At 35.7% G+C, this 27,103-nt stretch overlaps 1 protein-coding gene and 1 long non-coding RNA gene across 3 annotated transcripts in view; one reads left to right on the plus strand and one right to left on the minus strand.

Annotated features, from left to right (window-relative positions):
- LOC117327856 (tubby-related protein 3-like) overlaps positions 1-22,786 on the minus strand; it is a 76,549-nt gene extending 53,763 nt beyond the window's left edge. The window contains exons 1-2 of one of the 2 annotated variants that reach the window (XM_033885062.1): positions 22,671-22,786; positions 12,317-12,431 (exon numbers count right to left, since the gene is read on the minus strand). Coding sequence is in view for 1 of the 2 variants with exons in the window: in XM_033885060.1 (XP_033740951.1) it covers positions 5,840-5,862 (23 nt within the window). In the remaining variant the exon portion in view is untranslated. Of the gene's footprint in view, positions 1-5,839; positions 6,056-12,316; positions 12,432-22,670 lie in introns of those variants that run through there. The other variant, XM_033885060.1, reaches the window with a different exon arrangement.
- LOC117327857 lies at positions 155-22,676 on the plus strand. Its single transcript, XR_004532743.1, has 2 exons — positions 155-369; positions 20,692-22,676. It is a non-coding gene; the product is annotated as an uncharacterized LOC117327857 (long non-coding RNA).
- Positions 22,787-27,103: the final 4,317 nt, after the last annotated feature.

Genomic DNA, 27,103 nt, shown 5'->3' on the forward strand with positions numbered 1-27,103 from the left:
CTGTTACAAAGACTTGTCCACGTCAGATGACCAGTGTCCTCCACTATACATGGTCAGTCTACCAGACAATTATGAGTCGACCATTGTTAAGTCTACTAGATTCCTTCAACCAAAAACGTAGCTTTATGACCAAACATGTATACACACACGGCAGACTGTCAGATCCGAGTGTGTGCACTCAACACATTATACCATGACTGAGGGGGTTTGTCTAAGCGTTAAAGGCAGTTGATCAATACAGGTGGGTCAGCTGATCAACCCAGGTAAAATTTCCAGGTAGATCTTCTGGTGTGGAGTTCACAGGTATCCTCAGATGTCCCCTATCACAGAAAGGACAGGGTATGGTGGCACTTCAGTGTACTTAATCAGGTGAGAGCGTTAATCAACTTCATCACTCGTATACATTGACAATATGTACGTACACTGTCATGCACTGAGTAGCAGATACATCAACAATCAGAGTGATGTTTCCTTCACAAAAATCAAGACACAGTATTGCTTCTTCTACACTGTCTTATAGAAATTATAACTTTATAATATTAATATTATGATTTCTTTTCATGTATTATTGACTTAACTTTTCGAGGTCACTGTACTTGGGAAAAAAAAGAATATATAATTTTGCTGCATAGATTGTTTTTTGTTCAATGAAAGTTAAATTCCCAGTAATCTATAACATATAGCAACCAAAATGGGGTAAGTATTAGGTGGCACATAGGACTGAAAACGAGCAAGAAATACTGGAAAATAGTGTTGAATGATTAACTAGGCCTATCTGTTATACAATTAACATGTGTTTGGCTGAGTCTTGTTGATGCTGTTGCCACAACCATTTATGTCTTGCTGCAATATACCTCACTATTATATCCAACCAGTCCACTTATATGTGGTTGTCCAACTTAACCCCGTATATATAGCCACAACCAATCAGTTTGTCTTACTTATCAAGGCAACTAATTATGTCATCTCTAATCTAGTTGTCCAACTTTCCATAGTCCCAGCCCAATCTATAAACTGACTTATGATCCAGTCACCACTAATCTGATTGTCCCCCTATCCAGTCACCACTAATCTGATTGTCCCCCTATCCAGTCACCACTAATCTGATTGTCCCCCCATCCAGTCACCAATAATCTGGTTCCCCTATCCTGTCACCACTAATCTGATTGTCCCCCTATCCTGTCACCACTAATCTGATTGTCCCCCTATCCTGTCACCACTAATATGATTGTCCCCCTATCCAGTCACCACTAACCTGGTTGTCCCCCTATCCAGTCACCACTAATCTGTATGCCCTCTATCCAGTCACCACTATTCTGATTGTCCCCCTATCCAGTCACCGCTAATTTGGTTGTCCCCCCATCCAGTCACCAATAATCTGGTTCCCCTATCCTGTCACCACTAATCTGATTGTCCCCCTATCCTGTCACCACTAATCTGATTGTCCCCCTATCCTGTCACCACTAATATGATTGTCCCCCTATCCAGTCACCACTAATCTGATTGTCCCCCTATCCAGTCACCACTAATCTTATTGTCCCACCATACAGCCACCACTATACAATTAATCGTCCCACCACCCAGAACTACTAATTTATTGTCTTGCTACATTCAGTCAGTGTTTTAAGGGCATAAACAGCTATATACTGACTACTGAGTAGAACTGCAGCATTAAATTAAACATACTTTCCACTTGTGATATACAAAGTTCACCAACAATACAAATGACATACCTGTATATTTTTACTGGAGATATAATATAAACATATGGCACGAGAGTAACCATGCAATAAGGAACTCGAAGATGAAATATGGAATTGTTTAAGGTTACAATATTTAACTTCATTGAAAAAAAGGAGATTCAATGTCTGGAATTTTGTGTATAACAATTCAATGCTTCATGTATATATACATAAAGAAAAATTGATATAAAAAGTTTTAAAAAAATACTGCATGTAGATACCTGTACTTTGATGTTGGACAAACCCTGAATAGCCAGACATAAATCAAAATGAACACTGGTCTTCTAAATCAACATCATAATCAATAGTCACTTCCTGGTAGATACAATGGTTAAAATTAAACCTATTTTTGCGTCACTGCAAGGATAAAATATGTTTCTTTATGCCTGTGGAAAGTTTCCGTGACACAATGGAACATACCTTGGTATCTACTGTCAAGGGGAAACCTGCCATCAATCAAACTGCACCTTTGTGTAAATATGGTTACATATATAGTTAACATGAACTACCTGGGTATATGCTAACATATAGATTTGATTACATCGATCTGATCATGCAGTGGCAAAGATCGTCACGTCTGTCTGAGTGAAACCTAGCTTAAGCTTTCTCAGAAATGTAGTAGATCTTGCAGTAAAAACTGCTGAACCATTTTGACAAGACAAAGAGGAAGAAAATTGTTTTGGTACAGCTAAAGGTGAGCAAATTCACATCAATTATCATTGAGTCAAAATATACTTTATCTTTCCCTCACACTCAAGTCTCTGCAGTGTAGGGCAATTGTAATCTTTAACAAGCTATCAGATAGATTAAAAGCAGTCTCAAAATACCTAAAAACAACCCTTAAACACCTGTATTAAGTATTAAGTATATGTAAATTATTAAGGTCTAGACAAAACCTCACATTAATTTTATAACTTTTAAGTTCTCAGCAATTTTCAAAATCAGCAAAATTTCAGCAAAATTTCACACTTCTCAACTGGATCAAATTCCATATTGATTTTTTCAAATTAAAAAAAAAAGGGATGAAAAAAAAAAAAAACGGCCTTCGTAGGATTTGAACTTGCGTCGTGATAAAAAAATGATCATAGACTAACCCATTAGCCCACTCGGCTACAGTAACCGTAATATTTCTGGGTGCATATTACATACATAACATTGTAACAGCCGTGACTCACAAGCATGTATTATTGACACGAGCGTGTATTATTGGAAAACATTACATGATTTTAAACCAATCAAAACTGGCGTTGCATAGCAAACATGCTAGAATAATTGATATATTATAGAGACAGTAATCTAACTTAGTCTGTCTCATATAATCTATGGATAAGTCAGTCTCTACTACCTAAATCAATATAGGTCAAAGTTTTGAAAAATATTTTCTCGTGTCAGTATTAGAATGCACCTTTATAATATATTTCTCCACAGTGGTAATTTATGATTACATGATTATTCTATAATTATAGGTTTACAGAATGGAAATAGAAGCATGCAGACTAGAGTTAATCAAGATGAACTTGAAGAAAGTTTTTATCTGTATTTCTATTCTTGCATGAAGGTTTGGATCTGAAAAAGAGCTGAATTGACTACAATTTTCTGAAATAAGGCTCCTGGCATGTGGTCTAGTAAACTAATCAAGCACTGCAGACTGAAACTGGTCCAAGATTAAATAATAAAGGCTTGGACATTACAGGGGTATAAATCTACACCTAACTGCATGTGTAGATAACTAGCTATCGATCTTCCAGTCTGCCCTAACTCATTCTATATTTCATTAGTGTACACAAATTCCCTTTAGTCTAGAGATTCAGCCAAAAAGTGTATAGCTTTCTTCATCCATTCCACATTATATCTTCATCCTGTTATATAATTACCTCAATATGGCTGTACCAAACATGAAGCAAGAATACTAAAATCAAAATACAGAAAATATCGATATATTCATATCACTGCTTATATATATACATATACAATTATGATGTAACTTTTCGTATTGATTAATTACAAAGGTCTCTATTCACCGTTTATAAGACGTGAATGAAATGGTGGTCAAATAAGTGGTCATTATGTATGCTGCATGTTTGTAAGCATACATTGTAGTCTTTAATGAACATATTGACAACAGTTTTGTACGCAGTTATAATTACCATGTCAATTACAGGTACACTATTTTACTGTGTTATGACCAGGGTATATGTGTGATCTCTTGATGGGAATCCCCCCGGACATGTATAGACTTTTGTCATTATGTGTAATGATAATTCTATATCGATATTTTACCAATTACAGGGTAGTCTAATCAATTTGAAAAAAATCTTGAACTGAGCAATTTTTTTTTGAGAAGCAGCTCAATTAATGCACAATGTCAAACCCAGTCAATGGTTTAAGCCTCCTTTATGGGTATTAAAGCCAGGTACCAGGTATTTTCTTTATATAGCTGTTTTAATATTTAAGGATTTAAAAAATGGCTTGTCTACACATGTATATTTTGTACATGTATGTCTGTACTGGTGGTTTGGGTTGGAGGTTACTGGATGTTGTTAAAGTCAGTGACTAATTACGTCAGCTAGATTTCACTTTCGTATAGAGAAAGGTCGTATCTATATGGCATATCATATTATGGTGATATGGTACCAACAAAAGATCCTAATCCTGACCCTATTATCATGATATATGTATATTGACATGATGTACTTTTATCAGAAACTAAAAACATAAGTGACAAACAAGGAACCTATATACATATGATTGGAGAAAGATCCACACAACATACACTTCTAAGAAATTACAATAGCATCACTCAAAATCCATATCAGATTGCCACCTATCAACCATTCCCATTACCAGCCTTAAAATTGAACAAGTAAACCTCAATTTACAAATTAACTTAGAAAATACATGTATCATTTTATTTCTGCATGTATATATTTGTTTTCATTATTATTTAAGTTGGTTGACAGAACGGGACTATTAGAAGGTTCTATAACAATATACATGTATAAGTGTCAGTAGATTTTTTTTGACATATATGACAATTAATCCATCTGGTCCAAAAAGTCAATTATGATTATCAAAAGGACATTTAAGGTTCTCATGAACTTATATAGCATTATCAGTACACATATTACAGAGAATATGAAATATAGTTTTTTTCTTTTAAACTTTTAACTGCATGTAATCTTCATTTTGGAGAAAATAAAGAGAATAATAATACTAAAGCTTGTCACAAACATATTCTTAAACAGTTTGGCCTTATATTGGTGAATTGCTTATCTTGTCCCCTAGCTGCCATTAGTAAAACTAATAATCAATTTATTAATTTTGGTTTCTATTTTTAGTTTTATTCTGTTCAGTAGCTATACATGTATCCCAAAGCACTAGGCGTTTTCCCATATGGTAGAGAAGTATGTATATTATATTCCTTCAAACATAAATATTGAAATAGCTATACAATAATTGTCTGACAAAGGATGGGCCACACTACCAAAGTATCAGTCACGTACCCTACCTACTGTACCATACTATATGAAGTATTAAATATTTATCACACAATAACCATGCGACACACACATATAATGTCCATTAAAACCAAGTTTTAAAACATCAATAACCAATATATGAACGATAAATTAGATTTCTTTAATTCCATTTAAGGAACAAAATATATAATGTATAGTGTACACACAGAAACACCGATCTCAGCATCTGGACCATGTAAAGGGAAGTAACTCTTTCACCAACACATAAATCTGGTGACATTATCTTTTTTAGCAAATTCTTATAGAACTGTACAACCATGTAATATTTTCAACTTTAGGGGATCAGATAGGAGGCAAATTACCACATAGGATTGTTTAAAGGAGGCTCATGATCAGCTACACGTAATAAAATATATATTAAGATTTATTTTATTTTACAAAATGTTTTAAATTCAAATTCTGAAAACAATCTCATATATAGACTTTATATCAATTAGTTACTGGTGCATACATACCCAGTGACAATTAAGTATAAAAAAAACTGGTGATTCTTATTCTATAATCAACCTCAATACCACGAGTCCTATACATATACATATGTACACGTATATACCTTACCTGGGAGGTTCACCAGCATACATTTTGATCTCTGAAAGTGTTTACTTTTAACCCCACAGATGTCTTTATGTCAAATTTGTAGATCCTTCCACACAAATACACTCATCACATTCAATATTTTTAGTCCTTAGCAAAAGGTCATTCAACAACCATAAGGTATATCCAAAAAGGAAGAAACATATGACAACCTTTTCCAAAGTTCACAAGAGTAAATCTAAGTTACCCGGCTGTGATCGGCTCAGGTGTTATAAGCTATATTGTACTAAATACAATCAGCTAAATATGTCACCCGCTAGGTACCTAATGACTATTATATAAACAAGAAAGGTTTCTAATGTAAAGATTAAAACGCTGAGACCATTTCTTTATTACGTCTCGACCCCAGATAATCTCCTAAGGTTCAGCTTTTTACCAAATACATGTACAGCAGTTCCAGTTATGTGCCTGTGAGAACCTGCAGTGTTCATTGATCTGACATTTCTCAAGACTGGTCAACTTGATGCTTTTACAAATATTAATGTACAAAATCTATGTATTTGTAGAGTGGACAATTTAAATAATCATAAAAAAAAAATCCTGTAAAAAATTACTGAAACTGGTCAGATTTAATTTGCATACGTGTCAATTTTGAAATGTATTAAATCTTTGAGGAATGATATTTTGACTTAAACAAACCAGTGAGCTATTTTTTTTGTTCATGCATCACTGATCAGAATGAAAGTGATTTAATGAAAAGAAGTGGGTCTAATTAGCTAGCTAACAGTTATTAAAAGCTTGAACTCAGCTGACATATGTGTAACAACAGGAATAGACAGTTGGGTCAATACAAGAGCACAACATATCCACACACAAGACTTGGTTCCATGATATCAATAGAGCTGTGGACCAGCTATAAACCACCCAGCTGTGTAACACTGACCATTAGAACTTAGAAGATATGGTACTTTTGTCATTTACAGTATGAAGTTAAATGTAACTAGATAAATATGGTACAAAATACAAACTATATTTATGTTGGTAACTATTATAACAATGTGTAGAAGTAATCCACTTTATTTGGAAGTTATTGTTGAACTGTGAGAGAACTCAGTTTATGTTGCCGTTATACAAACAAGTATTTGTGTATTGAATATACAGATATATAACATTCTACTAATCACCTATATAAATGTACCAAGTGTATATACAAAGGATCAAGTTTTTGAATTAGAGTGGAATTATAGTAAGTAAATCAGCTGTGTTTTCTGTCAATGACAAAAATTAAGCATGAGTATTGAAGAATCTTTTTGATAGATATCAGTAAATATTAGACTATTATAACTATTCAGAAGAAGAAAAAAAACAGAATTTAGGTAAATCAAATAAATGCTGGACTTCCTATCATTCATATATAAAAATAACAAACAAAACATTTTTGAACACAAAGAAACATTTTGCTTTAAAAAAAATAGATCTATGAATAATGTAATAGTTGAACAATAATTGCTGGCTATTCCATCTTTCCAGGTCAGTGTTCTAACCACTAACATAGGTTTATTCCACGTCAGTGATACCTTTAAACATTCTTATTATAAAGTATATATTGGTCAAGACAGGTTGGTTCATGTTGTAAAAATTAACATCCACTTAACAAAGAGTTTGTAAAAGACATTATTCAGGACTTACATTATTGGCAAATGAATTTAAATATATATATCCTCTACACTTAGGTATGTCACACAACACCTGTTTTATAGTGAATATTTGACACTATAGACGTATATAACATACAGTTACTGTTTTATAGTGAATATTTGACCCTATAGACGTATATAACATACAGTTATTGTTTTATAGTGAATATTTGACACTATAGACGTATATAACATACAGTTAACTGTTTTATAGTGAATATTTTACACTATACGTATATAACATACAGTAACTGTTTTACAGTGAATAACAATGAATATTTAACATTTAGTAATGACATACAGTAACTGTTTATAGTGAATATTTAACATTTAGTAATGACATACAGTAACTGTTTATAGTGAATTTCTAAAACATTTAAGCATCAAGTTATTGATACAGTGGAACCTCTATAAACCGAACATGCATGGGACATGACTATTTGTTCGGTTTATAGAGGGTTCGGTTTGGAGAAGTTGATCGAAAAATGACCGGTCAAATTCCGGATATAATTGGTTGGAAGATGTTTTATTAGAATGCACCCGATTGCAAAACGGCACGTATATACTTAGACAATTTGGATTGTCTGAATAATATGCATATTGTGAAAGTTAATCAATGTATATATTGCAGAATATATAAGAAAGGCAAATGACTATAACAATAGTTTTAAACAGTATTTTCACATGTACAACTACACTTTACGATCGGCCTACATTTTGTTACATCCGGTGAAGCTTCGTCATGTGGATGGGGCCAATAGTCCGATACAGAATATTTTACACATCAAATAATATTAAAGGGTGTGAAGATCTTTTGTTTCAATATCAACTACAATTGATCAGATGATACTGGTCGTATTTCCGACATCGCTGTTGTCTAAAAAAACATCACGGGCTTCTTTACGAAAACAACCCCTTTTCGGCCTCATTTAAATTAAATGCGAAACTCGGGCTTCTAGCTCTACTTGCATTGAGAAGATAAACGAACCGACGCGCTTCAATGAAGTGTGGCATGGTTTCATAATTGTCGTGTTGATTATACACTAGGCCTTCCGTCATAATGCCCCCTTGGGGTTTATATTGGATACCGGTACAAATCACCTACTTAGGTCCCGAGACAATAAGGCTTCACACAATACCCGTCACAGTTGTTGTTTCACGGTTGACTGGCCTGACCTCGTGTCATAATCGCTCAGGTAAGGCCGGTTTTCAGAAGTAATTTTTGGTATATTTTAACAGGAACCGGACACAAAATCAGTCCGGTGTTCGGAATTCAGAGGGATCGGTATTTGGAAGTTTTTTAATACTATAATAAAGAAGGACCAATTCCGTACAATGACAATTCGTTCGGTATGCAGAGGTGTTCGGTTTTTAGAAGGTTCGGTTTTCGGAAGTTGCACTGTATTTGATAAAGAGACTTGAACAGTCATATCAATAAGATTATTTAAACAATGAACCATAAAACCTTTCAGTACAAAAAGGGTTTTTGATATAAAAAAAACAACAGTTTAGGGGAGAGGTAAGTCTTGGTATCTGACTCCAGATCATTGGATTTCTACCCCTAAAATTTACATTCTAGATATACAATAGTGTTACAGGATTATTTCAAAAGATAACTTTCACAATATCTATTAATCTTTGTTCATATTTCATTTACTGGATGTGTGTATAAGTTCATTATTTCCAATAAAAATGTTCAAGTTGTCACATCAATAATATCAGCACATAAGTGTATCTGTGCCTGCATGTATACAGACACAACAAGAAAACCAGAGACTCTCCTTTTTAACATCCATTTACCCTGACTACAGAACAATTTACATTGTATCCCTGATACATCAACAAACCCACACTCCTTTTTTACATCTAATTGCCCTGACTAGATCTAAACAACAATAGCCATAAACACGATATGGTTCATCATTATCCATATCGAAATAAGATAAATAACCATCCTAATTTTTTATTATCCATATCTCTTTCCTCATTTATTTCTTAAAAAGAAAACTACAAACTAGAAAAAACTAAAAAGCTAATTAATAATTGAGGAGTATCCATTCATTATATAATGACTTCTGTACAATATATCAATACACTTTTCACACAAAGAATTTGAAACACACAGTACAATATAGTCTATCTCACCTGGTGAAAAGGAGTTAGTTCCCTTTAACTGAATATCACAATTACAAATTTAAAGTATTCATCAGGCTATACATCGAATGTAAAGGTGACTGGGCAGCAATATCAACAGACTCAGCATCATCAGGCACAATAAAAGGAATGACACGAAATACTGCTCACTTAATGTACCTCCAGCAGTGAGCCTCCACATGATATAGACATCAACTGGACCCCAAGTCAACTAAAAACATTATCTCAGCAATCAATACTGCCTGCTAATGACGAGTTCCTTCCCAGTAAAAAATGTGTCCCTTCACACCCTTTATCCCTTCCTTTATCAGACCCAGTGGAAGATACAGTGTATGAATATTTTATAGGGAATGAGCTCTCCCTGCACACATCACTGTGCAGTATTTGTGCTCCAGGCTTGGGACAATGTTTTGTATGTGCACGATCAGATCATGTCAGGGACATGTCGATTTTCAATCATGAAGATGTAATGGATATTACAGGCCATGTCTTCTCCTTCTTATTACATTATGTAAGTCGTACATTCCCAACTCCAGCATACATGTACATCCTTCTCCACTTCTTTCTATCTGTATTTTGTATAACCAACTCCAGCATACATCCTTCTCTACTTCTTTCTATCTGTATTTTGTATAACCAATGTTTTTGATAATTTTTTTTTGCAATTTTGGGTATTTTCATCTTTGTGTAGTCTTATTTTTCTTCTTTTTTTTTTCTCAACATTTTGATTTTTGCAAACATATAAAGTGACAGTATTTATTTCTCAATTTACAAAAGTCTATTCATAGAATAGCCAGTAGCACTAACAACAGTCGCTGTTAGGAAGTTTCAATGTTTGTTTCAGAAATAGAGTACAATTAGGAAATTCAACCAGAGGCAGTAACAGAATTTAAATATAATCTGGATGACAGAAATTTGCGAAATCTTGACTACATATAGCTGTATTATATATACAGCAATGGTAGAGATGCTCCACTATTATAACTCTCATTAATGTTTTATATCCAAGATTGAGTTTGTAGATAATGTACATGTATACATTTTGCCTGAAGCTTACAATCAATAATCTGTCTATACTAATTAATTGTCTATCCTCTTGGTATATGTATATACTGCAGTTCACTCCAGGCAGGTCTGCATGGTCAATTTCTGATTAATGATGAGTAAGTTGTGACTAGTATACATTCTCAATCTAAACTGTAAACACAAAATAAAAAACAATACAGAGGTAATGAAACTGATCATTAACTTTCTTCATTAAAAATATCGTATGACATGAGGTTTGAAAAATTTCTATCTCAGCTATAAGCTAGAAGACTAACTTGAAAAACAAATATCAATTGGTTTATGGGATTCTTATATCTCAAAGTACTCGTATTTAATACTTGTACATCTAAAAAGTGGCCTACATGCATGCATATCATATACAATGACGTAAGATATTTCTGTACATGCATGAACTGAAATATTCTGCAAAAATAAACCTGCCTTTTACCTGGACTGATTAATTTGCATTTTGAATGGCGTTTTTTTTGTCATCAATTTATTGAGTTTATTTCATTTATTATTAATTATCTATCATAACCATGCAGCAATAGCCTCTCACTATTCTGTGTGTACTTGTGAGACTGTTGATGTTACTGGCTAATACAAGATGTCAGAATTAAAGTTGTGTGGGGATGACCATGTTTACCATTAAATGGTGGATGGTTTTCACCATATAATGTTGACTTTAATCATCAATCCGCAGGTTATGGAGTATGCACAGTATAGTATCCAAAACATGTTGGTTCAACACCATAGCATCAACAACTTTAACAGCGAGCACGATTAATGTTACCAGTAAAACTGGGGATAACCTAATAGGCCTGCTGGTTGTCCTCCAAGTAATGTTTAGACAAGGAGATTGATTCCAAAATTACTGGCCAAATATTCTATCAATCAATAACTAGTTGCCCTGGGAACATTAATACCATTAATTGGAAAACAGCTTATAAGGAGTGACTGTACTTGCTGTATAAAGTGGTGCAATTGAGTTTATTACTCAAACTATGGCATAATGTTGTCGCAGCTCCATAGCGTTGAAGTTACATCGTAATATAATGTGCTCTGATGCCCTAAGATGGGCTTTATTTGCTTATAAAGATTTTAGTTTTCTTTTTCTCTCTCGATTTGATACCATACCATCCCTTACTTTCTGATTAAAATTAGAAATAAGATTTCAAAATATCTGTGTGAAACTGGAAATTACAGCTTTGTATTTATTCATAAAGACAGATATTGTATTGATCATTACTGAGAGTGAATTAATAACACTATGTAACCAATACTACTGCTTCTGTGGATAGGAACATATCTGTTTTATAGAGGTATGTTTTATAATAGCTGCAGGATACCCAAAACATACTTAAAGTTCCAAGTAACACAGGAAAAAAACATACACAACAGATAAAGGAAAAAAGTTAGAAAAAATATCTTATTTAACATGAATACATGGAAACTTTAAAGTCATCTGGACAGGAACTATACACATCCCAACCCAAAACTCAAAAGTTTTTTTTTTTTTTACAGATACAGTGACAGCTTGGGTGGAAATTTCATTACTATTTTTAATTAAAATGTTCTTATAAAGACAAAAGAAAATACTCACATGTAACTTTGTAGTAAAGAAGCAGGGGAGGTATAATGTAAACGAGAGGATTTTCTGCCCTTTATTCTGCTGCCTGGTGTAACAACTCCCTCGGGTTACACAACATCTGTTGCTCCTATAAGTAAAGATAAAATGAAAACTGTGTAAACTGACTTATTTTGAATATGTGTGAGATGCGTACATGCCCCCTGAATTGTTGTTTGTGCTATAGATATATGTCGGCTATATATAATACAGGTGTGTAATGTATGGTGTGGATCACCTGGTGTCTAATATTCCTCCTCAATATGTCCATTCTGAGGAAGACAACAGGGACAGGATGAAATGTTCCAACTCAAAGTGTATTTGTATTATCAACCTTTATCAAAGTAAGTTCCAGATACATTCACATTTCATTTGCCAGTAAAGGATCAGAATACCTCATATATACGTAGTTATGAACAAGCCAGTCAGCATTGTTATAAAGCATGTTTATTAAAATCCTGTTGTTGTAATCTCTAGAGAGTTTTAATACCCAGCACTATTTTCAGCTTTCACTAAGATAACATGTCCAGCTATCAGATACCAACAATATTGAACCTCAATATAATGACAAAGCTTCCACTCATAACCATTCCACTGGTATAGTGTGGGTATATTTGATAAAGTCTCTCACTGACATATCATCTCTTTGTACTGTTATTGTACAGTAATATGCTTTACCATACAAATATATTTGTCATATGATCATTTACATTGTCATAATGGCTGGTATTTTCTAATGTAAAGCTGTTGGAAATTTTATTTCTAAATATTTTTCGGCATAGCCGTCTAATTTTGTTTTTTATTGGCCCCGGATATGACGCGACAGGTGGCGTTACTGCATGGTCAAGATGAAATATGTGATTGGTCAATGTAGCGGTCAATGCAAAATGCAGATATACAGTTAAAAACAAAACAAAGTTAAAGGAACCTCACGGTAAACCAATATTTATTTTGTATTTTTTATCATATTATTGGGTATATCTTTTAAAAAAATAACCTTCTGAACAATAACCATTCGAATTTGATGATGTATGTACATAAAAACATCAATTATCGATTATTAAAAGGTTATCACAATTCGCTGATCAACAATCTGAATATGCAAAAATTTTGTGACATATACGATAAACGCATGCGCACAACAAACTAAAACACATGGAAACAAAAATGGCTTCCAATGTGAATCGACTGCGGTTGAAAACGATAACAGCTTCCGCAATGAAGAGAATAATCGGAAAATGGGTCAAACACAATCCTAGAATTAAACTTGGGAAGCAGTACAATAGACTGCAACAGTTCAAACATGAAAACAGCAGTAATACGGACGCCGCTCGTATTTTGCTTGATTGTTTGATAGTAGGTCATATTCGGTAATATTAACACAAACTCGGTAATATTAACACAAACTCGGTAATAGTTCCACAAACTCGGTAATATTTATACAGTCTGTACCAGTATATCGCTACATGTACTGTCACTATACTATATGAACAATGTTAACACTTATTTACACATAAATATGTGTGCCGTAATATATACAGTACGTGTTATTTAACATTTAAACCACTGTATAATATCGATCGTTATCCAACTAACCCAGATGGAATATAGAAATCGCCTTGCAAACTATCGTGTGTTTGTGCTGCCACGATTTCAAAACAGTCACGTAATGATTTAAAAATAATTTCCGCGCTAAATTTAGAGGGGCATTCCCAACTAAATCGAGTGGTCAAGCTGGACATAGGGATTGACTTTGAACATTGGGACAGCACAGAAACGTAACTGGAAAGGAACAAAACGCGTACATTCAGTGAAAATTGCAACGTTTTTACCGTGATGTCCCTTTTAAATTGAATGCAAGCTGAATAAGTGGATGCATCTATTCAAATGACACATTTGCAGTCTTATATAATTATCACCAAAAATGATTCAAACCGATATAATTTTGTTATCCGTGCTGAAACTGCGCATTTATTAATTACAATGTAGTTGAACGTTAACTTATTTCACCAGTAGTTTTACATTATAACCACCAGCATTAAAACTATGCCGTTTATCTTTTTTAAAGATATTTCTTGTTTGAATTTAATTGTAATCCAAATTATTCCAAATTCCAGAATAAACATTAATTCCAGTGACGGTTTCAGCTCCATGCAATGTTGTTTTATATTGGTACACTGTATATTGTTGTGAAATATATTTAGATGACTACAACACTATAAGAGAGCTATAAAAATAAGACTCATCAAACCTACAAAAGTGTCCAATTATTGACCTGAGCAAAAGCTGTTTTACATAATACCAGTTGAAGGTGTTAACATGAATGAGATTTTTATTTCAAAAGCGGTAAAGAAATATAATGTGTGGTCTATGTCCCTTTAACATTGACTGTCAGTACTACAATGTACGTGTATGTAAATGGTATAAATATTAAATACAGTATAATCATTATGGCTTTCATGAGATATATCTTATTGTAATTCATTTCATTCTGAAGTAGTCTAATTTGACCTTTGACACAGCCATGGCCAATGACCACAATAATCTACTACTTAGATATATAGAACTTGATGGTATAACAATATAGGTAGACTTTCAGGAAAATGCTCCTTATACTTTGATAAATATTGCACATAATAAAGAATGGAGAAACAGACTGACAGATGGACAAACTGATCAAACGACGGATGATGGACCACAGACATTCAAAATCAATGTGGGAAGTTAATTATAATATATAGCCCTGCACTATCAAATTGATGGGCTAGAATGTCCAGTGATCTCGATCTTGCATGCAGCATCTTCAAAAGTGGAAATACACAACCTCATTCTTAAATCACTGTAAAATATAACATTTACTTTATGTTGTTTTTTTCAATATCTGCTAAGAAATGAATATATGCAATGATGGTAACAGCCTTATATAACTTTGTTTCAACATTTTAATTAATATATTTTAGATATATGTACCTATTACTTCTATTCTCTAATGCCAAGCTTAAGGCATATCAGAAACAAAAACATTTATCACTCAAAAAAATATACAATCTATCAATCTACATCAGGATTACTTACATGATAGAAGTTTTGTTATTTACATTCCCACAACACTACACAATTCAAGTTCTCACCTTTTAGTAATTAAAAAAAAAGAAATCATCCAATCCAATTATGTTCTGTTTTTCATACCACTGACTAGTACTTTGGAGAGTGTATAACAAATCCCTGATTCACTGAAGTGTATACACATTAAATCTGTTACTGTCTTCTAGGTATACAAAGAGCTTCATAAAGTCACTCCCTGGGAAGCATTAAATATAGTCATTAAAACTAAAATAAAGATTATATAAGATTCAGTTTAAATCTCTGGGCAGAAAGAGGTAGAAATCTCCAGGCAGAAAGAGCAAGTATGACATTGTCAGACACACCATTCCCACAGACATAGATACCGACACCATTATCACTAGATTATAGAGGAGCATTTGAGCTAAGTATCAAGTTCTGGGTAATAAAAGTAGAGGTGACATGGATCCTACACATAAATGTACAGATTGGATATCTATATATGGAGAAAGTGTTGATTGATAATGATTTCTGTTTTATAAAACAGACAAGGCTGTATGATATTTATAAATGTGACAACATCCACATATACATGTCATATCATACGTCTCTGATCTAGATCAGCTCACAGAAATGCCTCTTTAAGTTTATAACAAAATTACATATTCTTACTTACCCTAGAGATCCCTTATCAGTAACGCGCCACTAGCCCTCGAGTTAACTCATTTAAGGAATTCTCCTACATAATAATATATTTGACCAAAAATTTGATTAAACTTTAAAAGAAAAAAGAAATGACTAATTATACTGAGGTATTCTCATACTTGACCAATATATGAATGAAGTTTGACTAAATTGCATTAACAAGAGGCCCATGGTGCCTGTATTGCTCACGTGGTTGGATTAGACCAAATGTTAAAATAATGTTCATGTTCAATTCGTTTTATTTGTCAATCTCAAACAATGCTATATATGGTTATGGTGTGGGGATCCCAACTGCTTTAAAGAAATAATGAAGTACAGATTCTCTAAGGGTCTGAAAGGCCTCAAGAATTGTTTTTAGAACATCCATTCATAACTTTATTACTAGTAGCAATTTAAAAGAATTACCTCTATTTCCCCTATGGGGCCCTGCCCCTTTGGCCCCTCGGGGGTCAGAGTCACCATTTATGCAAAATCTGTTCCCCTTCCACCAAAAATGTTTCTGACCAAATTGGGTTCAAATCCATTCATAACTTTATGACTAGTAGCGATTTGAAGGAATTACCTCTATTTCCCCTATGGGGCCCCACCCCTTTGGCCCCTTGGGGGTCAGAGTCACCATTTATGCAAAATCTGTTTCCCTTCCCCAAATGATGTTTCTGAGGGTTCAAATCCTTTCATAAGTTTATGACTAGTAGCGATTTGAAGGAATTACCTCAATTTCCCCATTAGGCCCCGCCCCTTTGGCCCCTTGGGGATCAGAGTCACCATTTATGCAAAATCTGTTCCCCTTCCCAAAAGGATGTTTCTGACCGAATTCGATTCAAATCCTTTCATAACTTTATGACAAGTAGCGATTTAAAGGAATTACCTCTATTTCCCCTATGGGGCCCCGCCCCTTTGGCCCCTCGGGGGTCAGAGTCACCATTTATGCAAAATCTGTTCCCCTTCCGTGAAGGATGTTTCTCACTTAATTTGGTTCAAATCCTTTCATAACTTTATGACTGGTAGCGATTAGAAGGAATTACCTCTATTTCCCCATTAGGCCCCGCCCCTTTGGCCCCTCAGGGGTCAGAGTCACCATTTATGCAAAATCTGTTCCCCTTCCCCCAAGAATGTTTCTGACCAAATTTGGTTTAAATCCATTCATAACTTTATGACAAGTAGCGATTTAAAGGAATTACCTCTATTTCCCCTATGGGGCCCCGCCTCTTTGGCCCCTGGGGGGTCAGAGTCACCATTTATGCAAAATCTGATCCCCTTCCGCCAAGGATGTTTCTGACCAAATTTGGTCAAAACCCAATAAGAACTTTTTGACAAGTAGCGATTTTAAGCAAATGTTGACGGACGACGAATGACAGAGGGACCTTAGGTACCCATCTTTGAATAATCTTTTCCATGTAAGACAGTTCTTTTCTCTATATTTTCCCTTCTTTCCCCATTTCCTCCTTCATAATTCCAGTACTTTTCAAGAAATAGAGAAAACAAACTTCAATAGTCAAAATCAAAGATGGCCACCAGTCAGTCATTTTGTTTTCCAAATCAGACTCAAAGTTCAACCTGCAAGTATAATTGAAGTTTGAGATATACACTTCCAGCACTTCTCAAGATATAGTGTCTAGCGCCATTGCAAAATTAAATATCTATATTTTCTCTCCACATCCTAACTACCTGATAATTGCTCAGAGTGCCTCAATATTGTAAATGTTGTTCATAAATGAAGCCTGGAGGCCAGTGGTGGGGTGTTGTTCCTCTCCAACATTTCAGTAGGATTGTACTATAAAAGTTCCTGTCACCTGTTCTATCCATGGTCAACTGAGTCTTTATACAGCCATAACTGTTGTAAGTATAAAACCCCAAACAAGCCAACAAAGCCTATCTGATAAAGCTGAAAGTGATTTAAGATTAACTTGTTGGATTTTCTAACTTCACAAGGGACCTGGGTACCGTAACAGACAGATTAGTTTGTTATAACTGATTTTAACTGCATTCATTTAGATAAGGAGTTGTTTACGTAAGTATGTATCAAAATATTTGAAACATATAGTTTGGCCTTTTGTATTGGTGTCAGGTTTGCTAATTTTTTGTAAAAAAACAAAAACAAAACATGAAGATTAATGAACCTGAAAACTGCTAAGGTATCCTGTCTATATATAAACCCCATGTTGTGCTACCATTCTTATTAGAGAGAGCATGGCTTACTCTATTAGAACATTATTAGAATCATGAATAACTTACAGTTCCAACTTTAGAGATTTTATCATCTAAAATGTCACTGTTGAATGACTATATATATACAGGATATTATTGATCTGACAGTCCTGCAATAGTCTTGGGATTAAATTCTACTGTAACCATGAATACTGAAAGCTCTGTGATGGATCACACTCATAACAAAATAAGGTGTGTATTACAGAAGCTATGAACAATGTTGACATATTGGATCAATCACAGGGAATGATGGTCTGTATTTCTACCAACTTCTGCTAGCAACCTCTGTCCCAAGGGGACAACCCTTACATACATGCTTATAAATATTGTAATCCTAGGTAATATCCCATTAAACTGTTCAATTGTTGCTGCTGAACAGGAAACTGAGTTAAAATATACTTCTCATATGCAGTATATCTAAATTTAACATATTCTGAAGCCTACAGTGCAGATTCTCACATGTCGTGGAGCTGCTTCCTGATCAGCTTACTGTTTCACCAACTTGTGACATTATCACAGAGATCTGGTATCTATACACATGTGATCAATGGTAGATTATAGAGTTCATCACCCAGGAGATTTCTACAGGGATACATGTGTACATGTATATTCTAACACATTGGGCTCCATATATAGCTTGGTTTTTCGAATATAACTTTTGGACACATGGTCTAAATTCAATAAAATTTCACACTGAGATAACTCTGTGCACTGTAAAAATGCTCTTCAATTAAAAGTCAGTCGACCACAAGCACACCTGCTTTTGGTCCATTTTCTCATCTTTAAATCAAGGTCACATGACAAAAGAATAAACCTTGATATTTAAGGATACTGTATCAAAGTAGGTTTCTGAAGTTTGTGTGCATTTAATATTTTAGTCGGATTGAACTGAACTTCAAATTGAATCAAAGCTCACCCCCTACTTCCAACTTTTCAATAAATACTAGCCAGATGCAGACATCTGTGCCTTAGCCCTACACATGGACAGAACCCTACCAACTTCCTTGACCCGACCATATCCTACCATCACCTTAATCTGATAGTACCATACCACCACCTTCCAGACAGGTAACTCTACCCTATCACCTCTCCCAACTCCACTCTACCCTATCACCTCCCCCAACTCCACTCTACCCTATCACCTCCCCAACTCCACTCTACCCTATCACCTCTCCCAACTCCACTCTACCCTATCACCTCCCCCAACTCCACCCTACCCATGCACCGCCCCAACACCACCACCCATCACCGCCCCCAACTCCACCCCATCACCTCCCCCAACGCCACGTACCCATCACCCCCCAACCCACTTACCCTAGCACCCCCCCAACTCCAGCTACCATCACCCGCCAAACTCCACCCATCACCCCCTCCAAGCCACCCATCACCTCCCCCAACTCCACCCTACCCATCACCTCCCCAACCCACTCTACCCCACCCCCCCAACCCACGCTACCCCCCCACTCTCCCAACACACTCTACCCGACTCACCTCCCCCACCACCCGACCCCAAACCCCAAGCACTACCCCAACACGCGCCCAACTCACTCTACCCACACCTCCCCAACCGCCCCAAGGTACCCTAACACCTCTCCCAACTCCACTCTACCCTATCACCTCCCCAACTACACTCTACCCTATATCCATCACCTCTCCCAACTCGACTCTACCCTATCACCTCCCCAACTCCACTCTACCCTATCACCTCCCCAACTCCACTCTACCCATGACCTCCCCAACTACACTCTACCCTATATCCATCACCTCTCCCAACTCGACTCTACCCTATCACCTCCCCCAACTCCACTCTACCCTATCACCTCCCCAACTCCACTCTACCCTATCACCTCCCCCAACTCCACCCTACCCCATCACCTCCCCAACTCCACTCTACCCTATCACCTCTCCCAACTCCACTCTACCCCCCCCCCCCCCCTCCAAAAAAAAAATCTAACCCCCCCCCCCCCCCCCCTCCCCAACACTACTCTACCCTCAACTCTCCTCCTACCCACTCTACCCTACCATCACCAAACCCCAAGGTACCCTATTGACCTCCACAATCACACCATACAATCACCTTAACCCTTTTGCACTCCTCTCATCCCTGTTGTACCCTACAACTTCCCATAATCTCATAGTATGTATACTCTGCCATTCTTCAGACCCCACAATACCCCCACCATCACCTTAAAAATCAAAACTAATACTAATAGAGTACATGGGCTATTTCAGACCAACACTGACACTTAAACATGGAGTACTCTCCCTTTTTTATTAACATAAAGCAACAGAAATAACATTGACATTGACATACAGTGTATCAGTCTTTGATTGTTATTCAAGAATAGAAATAAATGTCATTGTCTCTTTTTCAGGTTTTTGCTGATTTGCTAAAGGTATAAAAAAAAAAAGGCTGGTTCTCAACACTTGGAGCAAGGGACAATACTTTGTTGTGGATACAATATGTACTTTACACAAGTTACAAGGAGGACATGTACACGACAACAAAAGTATGAAGAAGTTCAACCTAATAATTATGTCATAATAATCCTGTAATTTCCAAATATTTTTTTGTCAATAAATATCATGCAGGGATCATTCTGGGTCATGCAAAAAATTTCCAACCTAAATTCTGGGCTTTATTTTGCATGCACAATAAATTGCATTATGATACTTTCAATGAGATTTTCAACTAAAACACTGGTAAAAAAATCACCTAGCATTACACCAAATTATAGTTTATACTTGTAGGTAAAAAGTTCTGTATGTATTAATACTGATTAATTATATATTCAGTAGTGTGAAAAAAATAATTGTTTAGAGATCACATTTATGAACACAAAGGAGATGACACATTACTTGGAATAATGGAAAAGTGTTTTAAACATTGGTTTTTAGTATTTTGAAAGCACTTCTCTATAATATGTGAAATGACGCAAATTAAATTATAGAAAGTAATGACAACCTTAATTAGGTTTTGATGGATTTATTTCATTTTTGTCCCACAACATGGAAATGTAGGCCTAGTCTTTAACTTTTGTTGAGATTAATATAACAATAAGCCTCGGTCAGGTTTATAATAGACGATTACATCAACATAACAGTTTTTTCTGTCTACAGGTGACGTGCATTATATATTATAAATCAGTGTCTAGAATATAAAGTCTTCATTAATATTTCCCTACATGTTTATAAATTAATGATATAATCAACTACATGAACATACAGTAATGCTTTAAAAAGTTTAAAAGGGCAAAATGTTAAACTGTTTAAAAATTAATTTTTTTTTACAATAATGTACGAAACTATGGAAGCAAATTATTGTTATTATGTATAACAAATACATGAAATTAAAGATCTGTCTACCAGCTCCTATCACATTATTTCGATCAATGAATAATATCTCCAACATTAGATATTTTTTGGGGTTGCATGTCTAAATAATATTCTTCAAGTTCAAACAGATAAATTTATGGTAAGTTCTATCTTTCTTTTTAATACGAAATGGAATTTGCTGATAACTGCTTATTGTTTGTATACAAAAGGCAACAAAAATAAACCATTTCCTACATTTCTTAAAAATAAAACTTTCTTTACCAGTGTTGGAAATAAAAAATGCTGGTGTCATATTTTCTATATTTTCATTGTTTAATTTATAGCTAAATATATGTGCAACGCAGCTACGCTAGTTAACTCAGTATTACAAACATATTTTCTATGTTTTCATTTTTGACTTAATTGCCATATATATAAATATGTGCAACGCAGTTACGCTTGTCAGTATTAAATGTAACATGTACAGTACAGTGTTGTGTGCAATTGATGGTATCAGCCTATATCAATTGAAAAAATAAAACAACACGTCATTGTTTTTTATTCGAAATGTATGTACCTATAGACGCATTGAAGAACGGGGTTATTGTGCAAATCTACCTATAACTCGGTCCTATTTACCTCTCTGCCAGGTAGTTAGCCCAGGTCAGGTCAAGGTGCCTGAACATGTTCAAAGACGAATTTTCAAACAAAAAGTACAATGCACGTCCCTTATATAGCATTGTTTTCAAAGCATACGCACATATATTTATAAATATATAATTGGAATAAAGTTTATATTATACTGCTGACTGTTGTATAAGACATATAAATGCACAAAACGGTTCGATACGAGCACAATAACATCGTCACCAATGTAAGCATGCTTGCTCACGAGCATTTGTTTACATTGACATCGTGCCGCTGGACATATTCGTCCCCTAATCTATGTGGTATAACAGTGATTTCTGTATATGTATGCACACCGAAAACTCGAATATATGTGTAATTATCTATCTACGTTCATTAAATACATATTTACCTTGTATTTGTGATTAACTGCTATTATCAACTGACTCGAGTGTCGTCTTCACTCCGATTTTCTACCGAAATATTCGGAAGATGACAGCCTCGAGCTGTCAAAATACTCGTAATATGATTGGCTGAAATAATGTTTGCCAAGGGGAGCACACTCTAGTTTTTAAGTAAGACTGAACAACACGGCAACACACAAACAGTATCGTACACAGTACTGAGTATACTGTACAGTATATGCTAGACAAACAGTCAGTAAAGAAAGAAGTAAGCCTGGAATATAATTTTCATATCAAAGTTTAAAAAATAACAAGAACAATATTATGAAATAAATCATTATGCTTTTCCGACATAAAAATGGCAAATTTTGCGTGAAGACAATGTAACATGTTAGGCTAGGCTGTACTGTGTAAAATAAGGAAAGGTATAAGAAATTTCATAAAATGAATAGGCATATTGAAAGTTGCGTAATTAAACGAAAATTATGTTTCACTTAGATTCTAAATGTCATACCTCTGAATGTGAAAACAGAATTTCACTTAAATGAAATGAACAGGGCCGTTTTCGTTTTTGCAGTCCAAACAGTTTGTCCAGTTGGACCGGTGTTGTTCAAGATCGTTGATGAAATACAGACGGACCTGGATATTTTATATTGTTTTCAGACGAGCCCTGACAAATACTTCCAAGGCCAGTACATTATTAGCAAGTCCGTCAAGATATACAGTATGCTTGAAATATTACTTTTAAAAAACAGACGAACCGGAGTAATTTGTCCGCGTAAACAAACAGGCCCCTATATCCACATGTGGTCATTCCTATTGTACGCCTTTCACATGTCACTTTTTAGAACGCCTTTTCTTGGCTGTTCAGAAAGTCATCCACTGCATGTTAGGGTTAGGGCGAGGATGGCTGAAATGGCTGTTTTCAGTTTTGGAAATAGGTGAAAGTCTGATGGAGCGAGAACAGGTGAATAAGGCGGATGCTCAATCAATTTAAAGCCACAATTGTGAATGGCAGCCATGGTAATGACAGACTGTTACCCTAGCCCTAACCGATTTTGTCCATTTTGCAAAAGCCGCTTGTCTTGTTTACTTTAGAGTGCTACCTCGTCGATATAAACTAACCATTTGAGACCAGCCCTTTGGTACACGGCCTATATAGTCAGAGAATATCCTTGAGTACATCCTTCAAGAGACGAGACTAACAACTTATCAATCAGCCCCGTATATAACCCAGCAGTTTGTGTGTGGTCGACGTTTAGTGTGGAATTTGTCATATTTCGGACAAAATTGAATCTCGAATCAAATGCGACATGTTGATATGGCCGATGTAGGTGAGGAAAGTCCGATAACGCTGATGTCAAGACATGGAATATTAACACTAGAAAATGGAATATTAAAGGTAGAAAATGGAAAATTCACGTGTAACATTGAAACCACCACGCCTATACATGAAGTTAAGATCGAGGAAAGTGACTGATGTTCAAGTTGCCCTTTAATGGTCCGGTAGCAATTAAAGTTATATCGGACCAATACCGGTAACAAGGGAACAGAACTGATTAAATGCCTACAAGACAACAACCTACAGTACATACCAATTTTTACGTTAATACATCAATATAAGTTAAAGATGCTTGTAATCACAGAAGAACCGATCCTCTAGGAATGTACAAAAGATACACGAGGTTTTAACAGAAGATCCAATATAGATTAAGCTTCATCATATCTGTTTCGTCCTTCTAGAACTCGTTCGTCAGTGATGCTATGGTCCTAAAGTGATAATAGGATACGACCAAAAGCTCGAAAAAGTCCAAATGAAATTAGGATGGGAAGGTAAAAAAAAAACCACAATAATTTAGATATAAAACAACTCTATACGTACAGTTCACTGTCTATTGAATCCTGATGTGATCAGCTCAGTCTTGAACCGTGTTTGAGAGAGCTGCACGCCATAGCGTTGACTGGAAAGCCGAGGCGCAGCCTGATCCGGCCAGGAAAAAACGAACGTTGATATTGCTGTGTTCTTTTGTTTTTGTTTTCGCCCTGCTGCCGCGGGATGAGGTATGTAGTGGGTATAAACACTTATTATTGGTAACGTACAATGCGGCACATATACTGGTCTTGGTTACTGTCCTACAATGCTGCAGCATAAATAACACACTGCTGGTAGTGTGGTAGTCATCGGTGACAACCTGTATCCGATATAAGCTGAACCATCTCCAGTTCGTGATGTCGTTAGTCGAGATGTTCAAAGATAATCTTCATAATTTGCCAAATAAGTGTAGTATAGCACATTTACTTGGTTTTCGTGGACAATGGTAGTCGTTTAAAAGATCTGGTGCTGCTAGCTTTCTTAGTCACCTGTGCCCAGTTGTTCAAAAGGTGATTAAGCTGATCACAATTTAACAACAATCTTAAAATTGTGATAAAATAATTTCTGGTAAAACTAACATCACAGCATTTTGTGAAACTATAACAACACACCTCAGTCTCTTCCTATTTGCCTATTTTAAGGAATATACACACGGAGGTTCTGAAGTAAAGGCGAAATAAAATTTTCACTGATCAAGTGATTAAGCTAATCAACTTTTGAACAACTGGGCCCAGATTGATCTGGTTGTCCCAACTTAGGTTGTTGTAATTAACGGCGATACGATGTTGTTCTAGTAGTCACTACGAGGTATTTTGCTGACATTGCTCTAGGATGTAGATGTGGAGGGTGTAAGAAGACTTTATCAGCTGGCATGTCTGAGGGGAACTCCATGAGCCAGTCTTACTACCAGAACTTGAAATGCGACGAGGTCGGCTTGCGGTTCACGACTATCCTCAATGTTCTTGACCTCTCTGTAAAGCACACAGTCATCAGCAAAACAGCAAAAACATCTGCCTTATTCCATCTTGATGTGTACGCCTTGAAGGACATTGTTAGGGCTGGGTCCTTTCCCTTTATTTTGATAAAGCTCGGATCCAAAAACGTTTGTTTGTATGTTTATTTTGATTTTTAATTGACGTCCGGCGATATAATGTTGTTCAAGTAGTCATTGCACATTTTTGTGTGTGTGTTTTTTTTTTTTTAGTTTTTTTTTTTAATATAAATATAAAATGTATTGCTTTCTTGAGCCGGTGGTAGTCTCGTAGTCTTTGGGAGAGTTGGATCTCCTAGCTTGGTTATAGCTGAACTCCTTGTGCCTATCAGGACTGGTTGTATACAAGGTCGGATACAGGATTTTCAGTTAGGAGGGTGGTCCCAGGGGTACTCCGCCTGCATTCTAGTGTATTTCACGATAGATACATACAATTGTATGCCCATATCCTCAGATATGGAGCTATACCGAGTATCTACATACGTATATCTTCATATATGGACCTATACCGAGTATCTACACACGTATATCCTCAGATATGGAGCTATACCGAGTATCTACACACGTATATCCTCAGATATGGAACTATACCGAGTATCTACATACGTATATCCTTTGATATGGAGCTATACCGAGTATCTACACACGTATATCCTCAGATATGGAGCTATACCGAGTATCGACACGCATATATCCAGACATGGAGCTCTTGCCAATGGATTTATTTGCACACTGCATCAGGTCAATAATTCGCCCACATGTATTTTTTACATTTAAAATTATCCTGTATAAAAAAAAATAGAAAAGATAGAAAATTGATTAATTTGGGGATTAAAGGACCCCGCCTCCTTTCCTTATATATCGTCTTATATCATGGTTGCTGTAGAGTCGCCATCAAGTCTCCCGAATTCTGAGTCCTAATTTGGCGTCCGGTATGACCACTTGTATCGGCTGTGAGGATTTAACCGCATCCTAGACAGGAAAAGGATACCTACAGGAACTATACTGTCTATACGGCGCAAGGAACTATATATACTATCTATACGGCGCAAGGAACTATACTGTCTATACGGCGCAAGGAACTATGTATACTATCTATACGGCGCAAGGAACTATACTGTCTATACGGCGCAAGGAACTATACTGTCTATACGGCGCAAGGAACTATACTGTCTTTACGGCGCAAGGAACTACACTGTCTATACTGCCAAAGGAACTATATACTGTCTATACGGCGCATGGAAATATACTGTCTATACGGCGCAATGAACTATACTGTCTATACGGCGCAAGGAACTATACTGTCTATACGGCGCAAGGAACTATACTGTCTATACGGCGCAAGGAACTATACTGTCTATACGACGGAAGGAACTATACTGCCCAAGGAACTATACTGTCTATACGGCGCATGGAAGTATACTGTCTATACGGCGCAAGGAACTATACTGACTATACGGCGCAAGGAACTATACTGTCTATACGGCACAAGGGACTATACTGTCTATACGGCACAAGGGAACTATACTGTCTATACGGCACAAGGAACTATACTGTCTATACGGCACAAGGGACTA

This window comes from Pecten maximus, chromosome 5 (assembly GCF_902652985.1).
Source record: "Pecten maximus chromosome 5, xPecMax1.1, whole genome shotgun sequence".
NCBI lineage: Eukaryota > Metazoa > Mollusca > Bivalvia > Pectinida > Pectinidae > Pecten > Pecten maximus.